Source organism: Neophocaena asiaeorientalis, unplaced genomic scaffold (assembly GCF_003031525.2).
Source record: "Neophocaena asiaeorientalis asiaeorientalis breed wild unplaced genomic scaffold, Neophocaena_asiaeorientalis_V1.1 scaffold294, whole genome shotgun sequence".
Classification (NCBI taxonomy): Eukaryota; Metazoa; Chordata; class Mammalia; order Artiodactyla; family Phocoenidae; genus Neophocaena; species Neophocaena asiaeorientalis.
The window spans coordinates 3,843,789-3,861,657 of record NW_020173945.1 but is presented as its reverse complement, the minus strand read 5'-3'; the positions used below and the strand labels follow the sequence as shown (position 1 = coordinate 3,861,657).

The 17,869-nt window shown below is 51.3% G+C and overlaps 1 protein-coding gene and 1 long non-coding RNA gene across 3 annotated transcripts in view; one reads left to right on the top strand and one right to left on the bottom strand.

Moving 5' to 3' along the window:
* The first annotated feature begins 36 nt into the window (after positions 1-36).
* LOC112404683 (uncharacterized) lies at positions 37-8,683 on the top strand. The gene is made up of 2 exons (XR_003004162.1): positions 37-88; positions 7,135-8,683. It is a non-coding gene; the product is annotated as an uncharacterized LOC112404683 (long non-coding RNA).
* Positions 8,684-12,230: 3,547 nt separating this feature from the next.
* Positions 12,231-17,869, bottom strand: part of UBE2F (ubiquitin conjugating enzyme E2 F (putative)) — a 51,339-nt gene continuing 45,700 nt past the window's right edge. Inside the window, exons 9-10 of one of the 2 annotated variants that reach the window (XM_024752762.1) lie at positions 16,265-16,327; positions 12,231-12,979 (exon numbers count right to left, since the gene is read on the bottom strand). In XM_024752762.1, the coding sequence (XP_024608530.1) occupies positions 12,929-12,979; positions 16,265-16,327 (114 nt within the window). In that variant the 3' untranslated portion in view covers positions 12,231-12,928. The remainder of the gene's footprint in view (positions 12,980-16,264; positions 16,328-17,869) is intronic. The other variant, XM_024752763.1, reaches the window with a different exon arrangement.

Below are 17,869 nucleotides of genomic sequence, written 5' to 3'. Positions count from 1 at the left end.
GGATGGGGGCGGGGCTTCATGCGCGTCACAGGGGGCGTGGTCCCGGCGGCGGAGCGCGGGCGGAAAGGCTGTGAGCTGGCCCTGGGCGGTGAGTGGGTAGGCGGCACCGGGAACGAGGGCGGCGGGGGCCCGGGGGCGACCGGGGAGCGAGGGGTCCGCGTGCTTCCGCCCGGCTGGAGCGGGAGCCCCGGTCCTCCGAGGCCGGCGGGCCACGCCCTGCGTCACCGCTGCCGGGGGGCTCCACCATGATCCGACCCTCTGCTTGGGTGACTTTGGGTGAAATTGGGGCTCATTTCCTGCGGGTGGATCTGAGGGGTCTGGAGTGGAGGCTGTTACAGGAGCCAAGGCAAGACATGAGGAACACCAGGCCCGGGCGCAAAACGCAGGAAAGATGGATCCGGGACAGATTTAGGGAACGGGGTCTGCTGAATGTGGGGCACGCGGGAGGGTGAGGGAGGAGGATGTTGGTCCCTTTACCCTGACAGGAAGGAGCCCCGGGGCGGGGAAGGTGATGGGCTGAGTTTCCGACCTGTTGCTTTGTCTGAGAGGCAGTCAAATGGACATGTCTAGTGTATCCTGCCAACCATAACACAAGTCAGTTGCGAAAGCGGTGAGAGAGGGCAAAGATCCAGATGCTTGAATTCTAATGAAGCCACCCACCGTCTCTTGCCCTTTTGACAAAATAACAATTTGTAAGTTTATTTGAGCCCTGAGCATGTGTCAGGCACTGTTCCAAGCGCCTTTCCTGTATTCACTAGTTTCCTCTTGATAACACCCTTATCAAGTGGGTGCCTTTATCCCCGCTTTATATATGAGGAAAGTCAGGTACAGAAAAGGTCAGCATCTTGCCCAAGTTTACGCGGGGAGTAATGGAGCCAGAATTTGAATGCAGGAATGCTTTGTCAAGAAATTGAATTTTGGGGCTTCCCTGGTGGCACAGTGGTTGGGAGTCTGCCTGCCGATGCAGGGGACACGGGTTCGTACGGGTTCATGTCCCGGACCGGGAAGATCCCACATGCCGCGGAGCGGCTGGGCCCGTGAGCCATGGCCGCTGAGCCTGCGCGTCCAGAGCCTGTGCTCCGCAGGGGGAGAGGCCACAGCAGTGAGAGGCCCATGTACTGCAAAAAAAAAAAAAAAAAAAGAAATTGAATTTTAATTGGATGTTCGTAGACTTGCTCAATTTTATCTCCTGTTGGGGTCCAGAAGAAGTTGTTTTTTTCCAGCTCTTCAAGTCTCCACATTCCTGGACTCCTTATTTCCTTTCATTCTTGCTTGCAAACCGAGCTCATTTCTTGCCAAATGCGGCCAGGAGCAAAGGACACACCAACATTTAAGAAGCAAATAGAGGGCTTCCCTGGTGGCCCAATGGTTAAGAATCCACTTGCTAATGCAGGGGTCACGGGTTCGAGCCCTGGTCCAGGAAGATCCCACATGCCGCGGAGCAACTAAGCCCATACGCCACAACTACTGAGGCTGCACTCTAGAGCCCGCGAGCCACAACTCCTGAAGCCTGGGCGCTGAGAACTGTGCTCTGCAACAAGAGTAGCCACCACAATGAGAAGCCCTCGCACCGCAAGGAAGAGTAGCTCCTGCTCGCCGAACTAGAGAAAGCCCACGTGCAGCAACGAAGACCCAGCGCAGCCAAAATAAATTTTAAAAATATCCTTTCGAATTAAAAAAATAATAATAATAATAAAGAAGCAAATAGACACACAGAAGCTCAAGGCCAGTGAAAAGAGGAGGAAAGGAAAGGGAATGAAAGAAGAGTGTCAAAATACAGAAGGTAGTGTAAGTGCAGCTGAGAGGAAAGCTGAAGTGTCTGCTGATAACTCAGTAGTCAATCGGGAGACACTGATGGTTTCAGCGAGAGGAATTTCAGTAGAGCAGTGGTGGGGGAGGGGTGATGCAGAGCTGAGGAAAGAACAGGACAAGAAAGGGTGGAGAAGGCAGGCAGCTCTTCAAAAGGTGGAGGAAGGAGGTCAAAGGGGTACAAGATGAAGGGGAAATGTTTTAGAGACTGAGCATGTTTATAGCTGACGGGAGGTAGCTAACAAGGAAGCTGAAGATAGAAAGAAGAGGTGAAGTCCTGGAGGCAGTGAGCGGGCATGAGGGCAAGAGCAAAGGTGGGGGGCACGTTTCATTCTCTAAGTCTATATGGAAGGCTGTAAGGGTGGGAGCTGGAGGGGCCCAGGGACCACTGACAAGGGGGTTGATTCATCTCCAGCCCCCCTTGGACCAGTTAGGCAGCGGTTAGAGGGTTTGTGTTTCCAGGTGGATATAGTGAGTGTAGTGGTGAAGTCAGAGACAAGACAGCGCCCCATGTGGCTGGCGATGCCCACACACAGAGGACCAGTGGCCTCTTCACTCTTCCTAAAAGCGGTAGCAGCCACCACGATTCCAAGTGGGCTGGTCAAACAGATGCAACTGGTACCCTAACAGGGTGTCTTAATTACGAAATCAGTGCCCAATAAAGACCAAACATTTGAGGAATGCCGTCTCCATGGAAATGAGGTAGTAAATGCACCAAACAGCTCACACCTAAGGGAAAAAAGTCATACAGCACTCAGAGTGTCTTCAATACAGGAAAGGTCTACAAGGAGATGAGGGGATATATCTTATTTTTTAAAAAAGGCAGTCACAAAACAAGAACAAACAACAATAAAAAAAAAACATATTGGGACCTCCCTGGCAGCTCAGTGGTTAAGACTCTGCGCTTCCACTGCAGGGGGCGCAGGTTCAACCCCTGGTTGGGGAAATAAGATCCGGCATGCTGAGTGGTGAGGCAAAAAAAAAAGAAAAAAAACCATATCGGACAGAAACTATAATAATTGAGGTTTAGGGCTTTCCTGATGGCGCAGTGGTTAAGAATTCTCCTGCCAATGCAGGGGACACGGTTTCGAGCCCTGGTCTGGGAAGATGCCACATGCCGTGGAGCAACTAAGCCCGTGCGCCACAACTACTGAGCCTGCGCTCTAGAGCCCGTGAGACACAACTACTGAGCCCACATGCCACAACTACTGAAGCCCATGCACCTAGAGCCCGTGCTCCACAAGAGAAGCCACCACAATGAGAAGCCCGCTCGCCACAACCAGAGAAAGCCCGTGCGCAGCAACGAAGACCCAACGCAGCCAAAAATAAATTAAATAAATAAATAAATAAATAAAATATAATTGAGGTTTAAAAACAATAGAGTTGCCAGGGATTGGGGGGAAGGGAAGGATGGATAGGTAGAGCACAGGGGATTTTTAGGGCAGTGAAACCATTTTGAATGATACTATAATAGACAGATGTAATTATACAGTTGTGAAAACTCATGTACAACACCAAGAGTGAACCCCAATGTAACATGGTGAGGCAAAAAAAAAAGAAAAAAAACCATATCGGACAGAAACTATAATAATTGAGGTTTAGGGCTTTCCTGATGGCGCAGTGGTTAAGAATTCTCCTGCCAATGCAGGGGACACGGTTTCGAGCCCTGGTCTGGGAAGATGCCACATGCCGTGGAGCAACTAAGCCCGTGCGCCACAACTACTGAGCCTGCGCTCTAGAGCCCGTGAGACACAACTACTGAGCCCACATGCCACAACTACTGAAGCCCATGCACCTAGAGCCCGTGCTCCACAAGAGAAGCCACCACAATGAGAAGCCCGCTCGCCACAACCAGAGAAAGCCCGTGCGCAGCAACGAAGACCCAACGCAGCCAAAAATAAATTAAATAAATAAATAAATAAATAAAATATAATTGAGGTTTAAAAACAATAGAGTTGCCAGGGATTGGGGGGAAGGGAAGGATGGATAGGTAGAGCACAGGGGATTTTTAGGGCAGTGAAACCATTTTGAATGATACTATAATAGACAGATGTAATTATACAGTTGTGAAAACTCATGTACAACACCAAGAGTGAACCCCAATGTAACATGTGGGTGACAATGATGTGTCCATGTAGGTTCATTCATTGTAACAAATGTTACCTTTGTGTGATCTCGGTAGTAGACGAGGTTAGACATATAGGGACAGGGTTATACGGGAACTCTGTTCTGCTCAGTTTTCCTGAGAACCTAAAACCGCTCTGAAAAATAAAGTCTGTTTTTTAAAAAATCAATAGAGGGACTTCCCTGGTGGTCCAGTGGTAAAGAATCCACCTTCCAATTCAGGGAATGCGGGTTCAACCCCTGGTCAGGGAACTAAGATCCCACGTGCCGTGGGGCAACTTAGCCTACGCGCCACAACTACTGAGCCCGCACGCCTCAACGAGAGAGCCCGCATGCCACACACCACAGAGTCCACACGCTCTGGAGCCTGCACACCACAACTAAAGAAGAGAAAACCCGCACGCCACAACTACAGAAGTCCACACGTCGCAATGGAGGATCCCACATGCCGCAACGAAGACCCAACGCAGCCAAATACATAAATATTTTTTAAAAATCAATAGATGGGCTGAATAAAATAGGCATAAAAAGTGAATTAATGCCCTAAATGCCTGAGCATAGGAATTCCCTCAGATTATTGCTCAAAAGCATAAAGAGATGAAAAATATGAAAGAAAAGAAACATCCATCTAATAGTGATTCTCAACTGTCCCCACCAGGGGACATTTGACAATGTGTAGAGACAATGTTAGCCGTTGTAACTGAGGGTTGGTGCTTCTGGGATCTAGTGAGTAGAGGCCATATATGCTGCCAACCAGCCTACGATGCACTGGATAGCCCAATTTGGGGCCAAATCTGGCCCCAAACGTCAATAGTGCTGTGGTTGACAAACCCTGTTGTGGTTCCATATTTCCACTTGGTATCATTTCCTTCTGCCTGAGGACTTTGTTCAAGGTTTCTAGCAGTGCTAGTCTGCTGGTATGACTTTCAGCTTTTGTACATATGAGAAAAATCTTTATTTAGCCTTCATCTTTGATATCGTCCCTAGATATAGAATTCTAGCTTGAGTTTTTTCTTTCAATCAAGCTTTTCTCCACTGTTTTCTTGCTCGCATTGTTTCCAACAAGAAATGTGTGATCACCCTTTATAGATTATGTGTCTCTATTTCTTGACTGCTTTTAATATTTTTGCTCTGTCACTGATTTTAAGCAACTTAGAATGTGATTTGATGTAATTTTCTTCATGTCATTGTGCTTTGAAGCTGGTATCCGTGGGTTTGTAGTGTTTATCAAGTTGGGAATTTGTCAGTAATTATATCTTCAAATAATTTTCTCTCTCCCCTGCTCCTTTGGGAAACTCGAATTACAAGTTGATTGGGCTGTATGAAGTTTTCCCACAGCTCACTGAAGTTCTGAGGGTTTTCTTCCTAGATCCCACCCCGTTTTTCGTTTTGTTTTTATAATTGCTGTATCTTCAAGTTCACGAATCTTTTCTTCGTCAGTATGTAACCTGTTGTTAAACCCATCCATCCAGTGTGCTTCTCACCACACATTTGTGTTTTTCTTCAGGAGGCTTATTTTGTGTCTTAGATTTTCCATCTCTTTACTTAACATGAACCATCTTTTCTCTGCCTTACGGAACTGTTTTAATGCTCGGTCTCTAACATATTTGTCATTTCTGGGTCTGTTCTGACTGATTTTTTTCCCCTCTAGACGTGGCTCTTGCTTTCTTGCCTCTTTGCATACATTGAAAATTTGTATTGATTACTAGGTATTGTCAGTTTTATCAATACCTTCTAGGGTGCTGGGTATATAGTTTAATTTAAAATTTTATTGAGATCCTTGTAGGTTGTAAGAACGATGCAGAGTCCCTCACCCAGTTTTCCACAATGGTAACACCTCCCCACACTATAGTAACCCACTCTGTAAGTCTTCATCTTTGGGTGTATTAGACCATTTCCATATAATCATTAAATGGTAATACATCTTAAATCTACCATTTTATGATTTGCTTTCTATCTGTTTCATCTGGTTCTCAACTCTGTTTCCTTTTGCTTGCCTTCCTGTGGGTAACTGAACATTTTTTAGTTTTCCATCTTAATTTCTCAATAATGTTTAAAAACAGATATAATTCACATACCATACATTTCACCCCTTTAAAGTGTAAAACTTAGCATTCACAAGGTTATGCAACTATCACCATTTAATCCTACAACATTTTCATCACCCCCAAAAAGAAACACTGCACTCGTTAGCCTTCAGCCCCCTCTTCCTCACCACACCCCTATCAACAAGCCACTTTATATCTCTATAGATTTGCCTTTTCTGGGTGCTTCGTACAAATGCAGTCATACAGCACGTGGCCTTTTGTGTCTAGCTTCTTTCAGTCAGGAAAAGGTTCTCAAGGTTTCAGTCCAGGTTGTAGCATGTATCAGTAATTCCTTCTTGCTGACGGTTACTATTCCTTTGCCTGGCGATACCACATTCCGCTTTTCCATTCATCACTTGATGGGCATTTGGATTGTCTCCAGTTTTTGACTGTGACAAAGGACGCCGCTCTGAGCATTCATGTACAGGTTTTCACGTGGAGATGATTTTCAGCTCTCTTGCTTATATAATTAGGAGTGGAATTGCTGGGCACTATGGTAACTTTGTATTTAACCTGAGGATTCCAATTTCTCAGCAACCTCAGCAACATTTGATGCCTGGTTGTTTTGATTTTAATTAAGAAACTTTAAAAAGAATTTTAGCCATCTCTGTGGGTGTGAGGTGATCTTGATTTGCATTTCGCTAATGACTAATCGTGGTATTGCAATTTACGGTATGTATAGTTCACTTTGTCCCTGTTCCTAGTGCACAGAGGAGATTAATCCAGTCCTGTTGCTCCATCTTAGCCACAAGCACGAGTCCCCTCTGTCCTGTAAGCCTCTGTCTGCAGACAGCTTTTGTCTCTGTTGCCCTCGCCTGCGTTCTGGGAGAATTCATCAAGTCTGTCTCCACGCCATCGCTCTGCCCCCAGGGCCGGCCTGCCCTGGACTGCTGTGCATTTGTTATTATGGTTATAGTTTCATTCCGTTGCCATTTCATCTTAGCCTGTAGTCTCCTTAGGAATTTTTGATTCCGGGTCAAAGGTGCCGTTTACTGCATTTTCCTAAACATGTGGACTTCCTTTCCCCTGCCAAAGTTTCTTTAAATCCTACACTTCTTTCCCAGCGTCATGTTTATCCTGAGTCTGCTGGATACCGTTCCTTCTTCTTCTGCAGGATTTTCCGCGGAGCCGTTTACGCAAGCTAAGCGAGCAGTTCAGACGTGGCATCTGTCAGCTGAAGGGCAGGTGGTCTGCCGGCCCGTGTGGCCTGGGCCTGCCGGCGTGCCCCGTCTCCGGGCAGGGGCCTGTCCTGAGCAGGCCTGCCTCTGGCGGACTCGTGCTCTTAAGCTCCTGCTACATCTACTCAGCGATAAGTCATCACATCGTAAGAACCTACTCAGTTACTGCCGGATGACTGAGGTGAGGCCGTGGGCTCCAGATGCTGACTGACGCCCGGGACGGGCAGAAATACATATGCGAGCCAGCGTGGACCGCTTCCTCGGTGCTTCTGGAAGCCTGGGCGAGATGAGGACACCCCAGGAACTGCCCATCTGCCTGTGAGACAGGCTTCACGGGGGGCACCACCTGAACTGAATCCTGAAAGGCGCCCCAGGAGGGAAGCTCAGAGTCTGGGGAGAGCGGGCCTCACCACAAGGTGGGAAAGCACTGCTCTGAGGCCAGGGTCCCTGGCACAGTGGCTGGCAGCGTGGCCAGGCCCAGTCACGGCGGGCTCCGTGTGCCAGGCCAGGTGCTTCTTCTGGATGTGTGGGGAGACGTGGCACGGGACGGGCCGCTGTAGGAAGCCCTCTGGCAGCACGTGAGGCGGCCGCCCCACGTGTGCTTTGGTCTCGGCCGGCTGTGGCCAGGCCTTCCTCCACTGCTGCTCTCCTGCAGAGACTGTGGTGCGTGTCACACCCGGTCACTGGCCTGGCGAGACACCAGCGACCACACTGGCTCCACAGTCACAGCGCTCGCCCGGGACACAGGCTTTCTCTGCTCCGACTCTAACCTGAGGCTGAAACCGCTTCGGAACAGGCTGCAGCAAGGCTCTCTGTCCCCAGCGCTGCCCCCAGCTGTGGCTCCCAACTCCATCCTGGCTGCGGGAAGGGAGGACACAGGTGAACAGGGGTACTGAGGGTGGAACAAATTTTTAAAAAGAGCTGTTTGGTAATGACTGGCTTAAGAGACAAAACAATCTTTGGCCATCAAGCACCACACATCTCCTGGGAACGATGCGTCGTGCGGAAGGTGAGGGCTGACACCGAGGCAATGAGGATCCAGCACCAAAAAATACAACACAGACGAGTGAGTCCTGCCAGGCGGACAGGAGACCCAACAGGCCTCACCCGGGTACCAGAGCAGGGGGAGCATCCCTGGATGTGACCTGTGGGGGGCCACGCGAGGTGCCGGCCCACGCGCAGCCAGTGCTAACCCTCTTTCCGGGCCCCTGGCCCCGGCCCAGCATTTGTCCTGGACTGCAGTGCACAGGGCCTGTGCGTAGTCTCCCCTCCAGCGCCGGGAACTCTTGGGACGTGGATTATTTCTTCCAACTGGCCATAAGTTAAAAACCAAACCGAACCAAACCAAAAGGAACAGTGAATTTACCGGGAGGGCTCTGGTCCAGTGCATTTGGTAATGAAAGTGAATGAGACCTAAGATGGATATTTAAAAAGAGATTATAATTCAGTTTATACAGCTTGACATGAATAAACAGACATTCTTAACAATGCAAGGTCCCCAAAGGCCTCTATCACGGAGTTTTTTGAAGAATTTTTTCAAACTACAGTTCTTTCAATAAATCAATTTTGGTAACCCATGGAACCCCAGGGCATGAGCGGTAACTTAAGCAGGTGATATGGACCCCTCTGCAATGGCCCCTCCAACCTGCTGGATTTGCTTGAGGCCAGGCCATGGGAGCATGGGGAAGAAGGGTGTGACAGGTTTTCTCATTTTCCGAGTTCTTCTTTGGCAAAGGAAAACATTATTTTACTAAAACTATATATTAGCATCTTACTAGATACTTTATGAAGAATAATGAACTTGTAACAAACCTGACTTTCCATTTTTAAGTGGATGGAAGTGAAACAACCCCGGAACAGACGGCACCACCTGGGAAAGGGTCTCCTTAAAGCTGCCATTGGTGGTTAACGGTTTTTTTTTTATTTATTTATTTATGCCTGTGTTGGATCTTTGTTGCTGTGCACGGGCTTCTCATTGCGGTGGCTCCTCTTGTTGCGGACACGGGCTCTAGGCTTGCGGGCTCTAGAGCGCAGGCTCAGGAGTTGTGGCGCACGGGCTTAGTTGCTCCGCAGCATGTGGGATCGTCCCAGACCAGGGCTCGAACCTGTGTCCCCTGTGGTGGCTAACATCTTGTTGGATTTTTTTTTTTTTTTGCGGTACACAGGCCTCTCACCGCTGTGGCCTCTCCCGTTGCGGAGCACAGGCTCCGGACGCGCAGGCTCAGCGGCCATGGCTCACGGGCCCAGCCGCTCCGCGGCATGTGGGATCTTCCCGGACCAGGGCACGAACCCGTGTCCCCCGCGTCGGCAGGCGAACTCCCAGCCACTGCGCCACCAGGGAAGCCCCTGGGCTTTTTATATGAAGAGAATTCTGCTTGATCTGATAATCAAATCAGCAGAAAGTCCAATGGTAACAGGAATTTGGTTTTTTTCACAGCAGTTCTTTAAAGAAAGAAGGGCTGGGCTAACGAAGCAACCCAGGGAACAGTGGGATTTGTCCCCTGAAGACATGTAACACATTGTGGTGATCACCACTGCCTGGGAGTTTGCCCTCCGAGATTATTTTGCTAAAGCTCCAGTATCCGGCAGGACTGCTGAATCCGCTTCTGCTGCCCTAAGACAAAGACACGCTGCCGCTGCCCCCAGATGTCCTGAGAGCGGCCTGGCTGTGGCCAAGCCACGGGGAAGGGCGCTGTCGCCTCCCGAAGTTGTGAAGTCTTCCTAGACGGGTGTGCAAGCCCCGGGTAACGAAGGGCAGAGGAAGACATGCACGGACACTTTGGAGCACTGAAACCGGCAAACACAAAGGGACACGTTCCTCTCAAAGACTACATTCAAAATAGTTTAGCTACTGCAAATGGTCTGAATAGGGCAACGTTTTAACATGAAGTTTGTACTGCAGGCTTCTCCAGCCACGTGCAAGGCCCGACTTATCTAAGGTCGGTTGATCAGACAAGCAGGCCTCTGAGGCTTTCAGTGCTTGGAGGTGAGGGCAGGTAAAGCAGGGCGTCTTGTGAAGCTACCCATAACCCACGACACACTGCTCCCTGGGGCCAGCGTTCTGCAACAACGCACAGTGGCTGAAAAGAACACACAGGAGGTGCGAAGACCAGGACTGCAGGGAAAGAGGAGACACAAAGCCGGGAGGTCAGTGCTCAACACCCGGGTTACACTCGGCCCAGCTCCTTAGAAAGGCTGCAGAGGAGGTAGCCTGCAGGTGGTGTGTTTGAGGGAAGGTGAGAGGCGAGATGTGAGCCTTCTCCTTCTGAGAGGGCTACTCCGGGAGCTGTTTCCTTCTAAGTGTGCCTGAAAAACACGCAGCTGACATACCCCATTTTAAAGAGTAGAGTCGTGGGGATCCACCTGACCTTCAGAGTCAGAGCCGTGCCACAGCTTCATGCCCCAGGCCTGCCCCAGCCCACCCGGCCCCAGGGCTAGTCTGGCTGGCCAGAGGCTGGCATCCCACCCCAGCCCCCGCAAATTAGAAATCATCAACTGTCTCTGGGCCGGTGGGGCACATGGACGGCAGCCAGAAATGTTACTTTGGCCTAAGAGTGGGAAAAAGACCCCAGGAAAGCAAAAGTCCTGGAGGTCAATGTCCCGCAGCCACCAAAAGGTGCCACGGGCCCCGCTGGCCAAGCACCCAGCACAGTACCACTGGCCCACGGAGATGGGCCAAGCTGGGTGGGCTCCTTAACAAGATGGGAGGGGGCAGGGAGGTAAAACGCCTCTGAGATCGCCACTGGACAGAAAGGGATGGTCGTTACGTGGAAATGTCATTTTTGAAGAACTGCTTGACCGCTGATAAGCCAAGTATTTTTCTATATTGTGTGAGGTCAGAATTAACAAGGGATCCTCTCCCTTTCAGTCTGGCCCAGAGGGCAAAGTCTTCACCTGCATCACACACACGTTTCCATTTCACTACGGGCGCTGCCATCATTTCTTCCACCTCTGTCCATCTGCACCGCCAGGGGAGGGTGCCGCCGGGAGAGCTAGGGGTTGTGAAATGACTCGGGCTAGAGCTGGCAGAGAGCAGCGCGCCCTGGGTCACAGGGGCACCAATCAGGCGTGTGGATGGTCAGCTGCTACCCTCCTGACCCCCTAGCAGAGGATGGCTCTGAGGCCAGTTGGTGAGTTGAAGTATGTGAACTGGAGCGCCCCTCCCAGGGTGACTGTGCCTGACAGGCTCTGGGCCACAGAGACGCCACCATGCCCTTAACCAGCCCCATCCTTCCTGCTCTGCACACCCGACGGAGTGGCCCGTCAGCCAGGGTCACCCTCCAGTCTAATGGGCATGACTGCTGGTTACAAATGGGAAGCATGGCCCGAATTCCTCCCCCGCTGATCTCCAGGACAGACTGATCTCATAATCTGGGATCATGTTATAAATTAAGAAAAACGAGCCAGACCGGTTAGCTGGTAGACGGGGGAATCCAGAGGCCTAAGGAGGCTGGCTGTCAGGTACACCGGAGCGTGTTAGGTGAGCAGCAGACAAAACCATACAGATATTTATTTTGCATTTGATTCCAAGGGTTCAGATGTCGAACGCTGTAATAAAGCCACTCACCTCTCCTCGGTGTTCTGACTCTGAAGTGCACTGACCTGACCCAGGAATGGCTGAGTGGTGCCACTGATTCCTGGCCCTCCAAGGCCTGGGAGACTCAACCCCGGAGACGGGGCCCAGAAGCAGAGAACTCGGAAGGCCGCAGGGGTGGTCTCAGTGGCATCAGACATGGTTTGGGCCGATTCCTGAGGTCTCTCTCCTGTCCCCAGAACACGAGGGTCTGGCTCTCTTGTGCAGTGGCTCACAGACACATGACCACGGCAGAAATACCAAGCCGCTGTGCTCCAGCCAGTTTCCTCGGGGCAGCATGTGAGACAGGGCTCCCTGCTATTATTATTATTTTTTTTTAGTTCATCCAGATCTAGCTTCAAAGGGTCCCTAAACTTCTTTGCCCCATCTGGACCTGAAAACAGGAGCTGATTTTCACAAGCCAAATTCTCGTTGCATTTGGACAGAACGAATACTGTGTCTTTTATAATTTTCTTTGTATTTCTCTTCAATAGTTGCTTGACCCAACATCTTTCTGTCTGCTCTATACAATGAAAATACAAACTAAATGAGAATAGAAAAAAATAATTAAAGCATTAAATTGTACAAATTACAAATCTGTTCCAAAATATACTTACATTAAATAAAATACGCATTTCAGTAAGAGAGCTACAGTGAACGACCATATGCATTCTGGGAAGCTTCACGACACCTGGGCAGGGCCGACATTCATGGAAGGAGCGAAGGGAATCCGCACCGATCACGGTCTGTAGCGGCTCCTGACCGCCGCCTGCGAGCTACGCTGAGCACATCAGTAGCGTCGCCCGGGCGGGGACTGACTGGGGGGAAGCAAGCTCTAGCCTCAATGCTGCGTGCACCACAACTTCTCGAGAATCTCAGTAACAGCCTATACAGTACAGTCTCAAAAAAGCAAACACGTTAGGGTAAGCAGACAACTCTTTAGGACCCGAAGCACATTTCCTGGCTGTATTTATGCGGAACTCTCTGTCTACAATGGGTGGTCGTGAAGAGGTGCTTCCTCGGGACGGCATGGTCGCGGGACTGAGGCGGCCCAGCAGGACTGAGGGGAGCCAGGGACGGGAGGAGACTCCCTTCTCGTTTCACCTGGAGACAAGCTGGTAGCGCGCAGTCCACGGCCCCGCAGCCCTCTCCTCCTGTCATCTGGCGTAGCGCTTAATGTAGTCTTCAACTTTATTCCGGAAGTCCTCCTGTGGGGCAGAGGGATCGGGCAGAGGGGAGGAAGGGGGGGTGAGTCAGCGCAGGACGACACTTCAGGGACAAGCTGCGTGCCCCCGAGCCAAGGGCCCCCGCCAGCTCTTGGGAGGGCGTGCAGGGTCCGGCCTCCAATCCTCCAGTCGCCAAGGCGGCAGGAGACTCAGAGACCCACGGGGCTGAGTGCCACCTCCCTGTCACTCTGGGTGCCGGGAGGGGACACAAACAAGCTCTGGGCGGACGGGAACCGAAGACCCTTCGTTGTGCGGACGGGGAGAGTGAGATCCACCAGTGTGGTCAAGGTCACGATACGGGTCCGGCCGGGACTCTGGACCACAAATGGGCATGAGCCTTGGCTGCGGCTCTCAGGAAGACCCTTGTGTCCTGATCTGTCTCCCCAGCACCCTGCTACCTATGGCCCAAGTGCAGCCCACCATCAGGGTGACCACCCTGCCCGAGAAGAGAGGTGGGCTTGCTACAGAGGGCCCTCCTTGGGCATCAAGCAGAGGCCACCTGGGGGCCTGGGCTGATCCCTCAGGGGTAAAAATGCTGTATGGATGCAGGTATCTCCCAGGCTAGCGCGAGAGGGAAAGCCACCTCAGATCTGAGCCAACACCCCAAGTGTGTCCCCAGGTCTTTTCTCTCTAAGGTCAGGAGCAAACTTCCCTGGCCTTACAGGACTGGGAAGGGCCCCTGGGACTGTCTGAGCCACGAGTGACTTGGAGCCTGTCCACCTCAGAACACCCGCCCGCATTTGGTGGCGGGACAGCCTGTGACCTGAAGGCGGGCTCTCAGCCCTCTCACCCCCACCCACAGCTGCACACAGGGTCCCGGGCTTCAGTCCCATCCAGCAAGAGGCACAGCCCCGGGCCCTGCCTGCTGCAGGGGCCACCCTGGGAGGCGCGGGCGGAACGGGCCTGCTCTCCTCGGCCACGCTGCAGTCACTCTTTCAGGGTGGGGCGGGTTCAAGGAAAGGGGAGAAGGGGACCCCTGTGGTCGCCACCAGGTGGCCCAGGACTGTGCTCAGAGGCTCCCTCACAGCTGTCTGCCCGCCGCCAACACGGGCTGCACAGAAGCCCTGGCTGTCTTCAGCAAAACTCTCACAAGGTCACCTCCATGGTACCCAGCTGCCGACATACCATCGGCTCCCAGGCAGCTGCGGCCAAAGCTCCCGGGATGTGGAGTGACGATCCCACAGACACCCCCAACCCCTCAACGACTGACCCAGGACCACAGGTGCCTCAGCTCAGCCTTAATCCCCTTTGCTCTCGTCAGTGAGAAGACCACGAACCCTGGGGCCAAACCTCCTGGGTTCAAATCTTGGGCTCCGCCCCTTCCCGGCAAGTCTTTCACTTCCTGGTGGCCCTGCTCCCTCAGCAGCAAATCAGGGGCAAGAGTCCCTCCCTCGTGGGTTGTCAGGGAAACAAGTGTGTCTGGGAGCAGGTATGACACTGCCTGGCACCTGGAGGGCCACGCAGGGCTGCTGCTACACCATGTCACCACTGCCCTCCTGCTGCCCTGCCCCAGTCACACGGGGCCTCTGAAGCATCCCTGAACACCAGGAGCGCAGTCCTGCCTCAGGGCCTTTGCGCTGCTGCTGAGGCCTCTGGAACGCTCCCGCCTGAGGTCCACTTGGTTCACAACCGGCCTCTACTCACATCTTACCAGAAAGGCTCTCCCTGAGAACCCGACATAAAGCAGCAACGCCCATATCTGCGAAGCACAATAAAATGAAGTCTGCCTGTGAACTGCAAGTCTCTTCCTATTTCATACAAAGAGCAGGAAGCACCCTTCCGAGAACAATAAAAAGTAAACAATCCTAACATGTTTTTCTCCTCCTGGCTCTCTAAGGGTGTTCCCTCCCCGACAAGGTTTAGTCCACAGGGGCTACAACAGTTAGTGCTGAGTGGGGACATCCTTGTTGGGCACAATGACAATGACAGGTGGAGTTAGAACTTGAACAGAGCCTCCTGGGGGCCCGCCTGCAAGGCTTGTCAGCATGGCGGACAAACAAAGGCTCCTCCCTGCCAGGGCCGCCCCGAGGGTGCAGATGGCTGACTGCCAAAGGCCGGCGAGGAGAGACTGAAGACCTCGGCCGCCTCCCGGCCTGCTCAGCAGGACGTGGCCTCCTCTGCCCGCCTGACCAGAGGCACCCGCTGACCCTCCGGGGCCACCGCCTGGCTCTCTGCTCCCCGTGTGCCAGGACACGTGCCGGGGGGCTCTCCTGCCTGCCCTTCGGGGCCCTGCTAAGGCAGGCTGTGGTGAACACCACACGTGGCACATTTAAAACGCCCGTGCGCTCTGGCACACAGTAGGTCTTACATGTACAGAAGCAGCTGACCTCAACATTAAGCACGGTATTTAGAACCAACTTGATGGCCTTTAGAACATCCTACGTTCAGAGCCGCGTCAGCCGATCCAACAGCGTTAGGTGGCTGACTCCTGGGCAGGGCAAGGATTCACAGGGAACGTGGCTCAGAAAACGAAACGTGAGGTCCGGTGACTAAACGGAGTCAGCGCCGCAGAGCTGTCTGCTTAGGCCCGACCAGCTCCGAACAACCTCCAGCAGCCTCACCTCGGCCACGCTCGGCCGCCTCCCGGGCTCCTGCCCCAGACCCTGTGCCTTGTGCCCGCACACTGTAAGGATGTGTGTACGAAGGGCATTTACTGCAGCGCTGTCTGTAGCTGGAAAATAATCCCGTGGAAAAACCTGAGTGCCCAGCCATAAGAGAATGGTTGAGAAAAGTACGGTAGCGCCACACCACGGGATATGATTCAACAGCTCCTAAAATGAACGAGTGATAGTTTATGCACCGACTTGGAGGGAAAAAGCGAAAATACATGAACAACGACAACAAAACAAACACGACCCCATCGCTGTGGGCTCGCGTGCGCCCGCACTCTGGGAAGGTGTGGAGGGCGGTCAGCCCGCTGGGTGGCGGCAGAGGGGGCGGTAGCACCCTTGGTTCGGTCTCCCTTCTGTGCTCCTACGCCATCATGCGGTAAAGCGACGGCCGCCTGTTGTAGATCACTCATACTGAACTCTACCAGGAAACCACACCTAAAAACACTTCTGTCTGACCTCGGGTCAAACACTTTTCTGAGACCACTCACATTTATTATAATACATCATTCATACATTGCTTTAAATTCTAGTCCCATTTAATTCAATGGGATTTAATTCTAGTCACCATTCTCAGTCTCATACTTATTTAATCAAGGGGCAGTAATTATCTTTTCACCAAATACATCAACCTAGAATATTCCTGTTACTAGCTTACCTTGTCCCGCAAATGGTGTTCTGCAGCTTCAATATTCAGTGGGTCATCAAAATTCAAAAGATCCTTAAAAAGAGAGAAACTCAAAGTAAACGACGGAAAGAACCTCTTTTTCTGCTATTGCAAGTCTTCATTTTATGAAGCAGGCCACAGACACCTAATCAGCCAATGACCGAACGACCTGGAGCTGAAAAAACTCCCGAGAACTGAAGTTCCTGTTGATGTAGGAGCACTGAACGTGAGACACTTTTTTCAGAACGGTGATTAACGGTCCACTGAAAGAAGGCAGGGATGTGTTTACTCACGATTATCCGACGTTTGGTGAGGAAAGAGCGATCACACGAATTTCTAATGCTAGTTTTGATACTTGGGGAATGACAAACCACTGTTATCATGAGCATTTCTAAATAAAAAATCCTATGAATTTTTCCTTAAAAATTCATTTTCTCCTTTATTTTGTGATTAACAACTCTGTCTTCTATGTTTCTGTTCTGACTTTGCCTAGATTCTCCCTTCACCTTTAACTCACCTCCACAAGCACGGCACTCACAATCCAGTAGGAAGGACGTCTGCAACCCGACCTAACAACTAGGATGGTGCCATTGTGGCCAGGGCTCCCTGGCCCCAGGGAACCAGCAGCAGACCCTTTCCACCTTAGAAGAGCCCTGGAATGCTACTCCCCCCCACCCCCAAGAATAATGACGGATTTTAGATTGAAGACCGTGTCTTTCCTTTATACTACCTATTCCTCTTCTTAAAGGTCAGGGTAGAAACATTTGTCATGTTGAGTCACTGCTTTCCAAAGCCACTGATGGATCATTGTAAAGACAACTGTTATTTCTCCTGAGGAGAAATGTTTAATCTGGGGATTGTACTCCTGATTTGGAAATAAATATGGGTGTGACCAATATGTCACAAATACAGCCAGGAAAAATTATAAATCTCTATGATCATTAACAGCTGGGAAATTAGTTCCAAGTCCCAGAAATAGGCAAAAATATAAAGCACATATTATATGAGAATCCTGGTGCATATAAAGACTTACACCAGACATACAGAATTCTTCATCTTCTTTACCATGTATTTTACCTAAAATGAATATGTGAGTTGGAATAACCGTTATAGACTTCATTAGCAAGTCTGATGGGCTCTTTAGAATTTGGAAGGTTTGGAGTGCTTGGAGAGATGGGGACCCACCAGATGTCCTTCAAAAGAGAAGCAGCACAACTGCCAGGCAGGTTTTAAATCACGCTCCAGCCTCTGCATCTCCAGAAGTAAAACTGCATTCACTTCAATGGAAAAGCCAAAAACAATCACAACAAAACAGCTGAGACCAGCAGAAACCTGTCCAGATGGTCCGGTACCCCTTGGGTATTGCCTTCTCCTGGAGATTACGGCAGGTCTCGAAATCAGGAGGTGTTACCAGACCACCCGGTGACATCAGCCGAGAAGGCAGGAGGGGCAGGCACTTAGGGGTCTCCTCTGGGCTCTGCTCTGCTGTCTTTCGCTGGCTGAGGACGGCAGGGTGAGGGAGCAGTCCCGCCGTCCTGGGGGCTGTCCAGGATGGGCTCGTTTTCATGGGGGGACTTAGGTTTTACCATCAGTAGC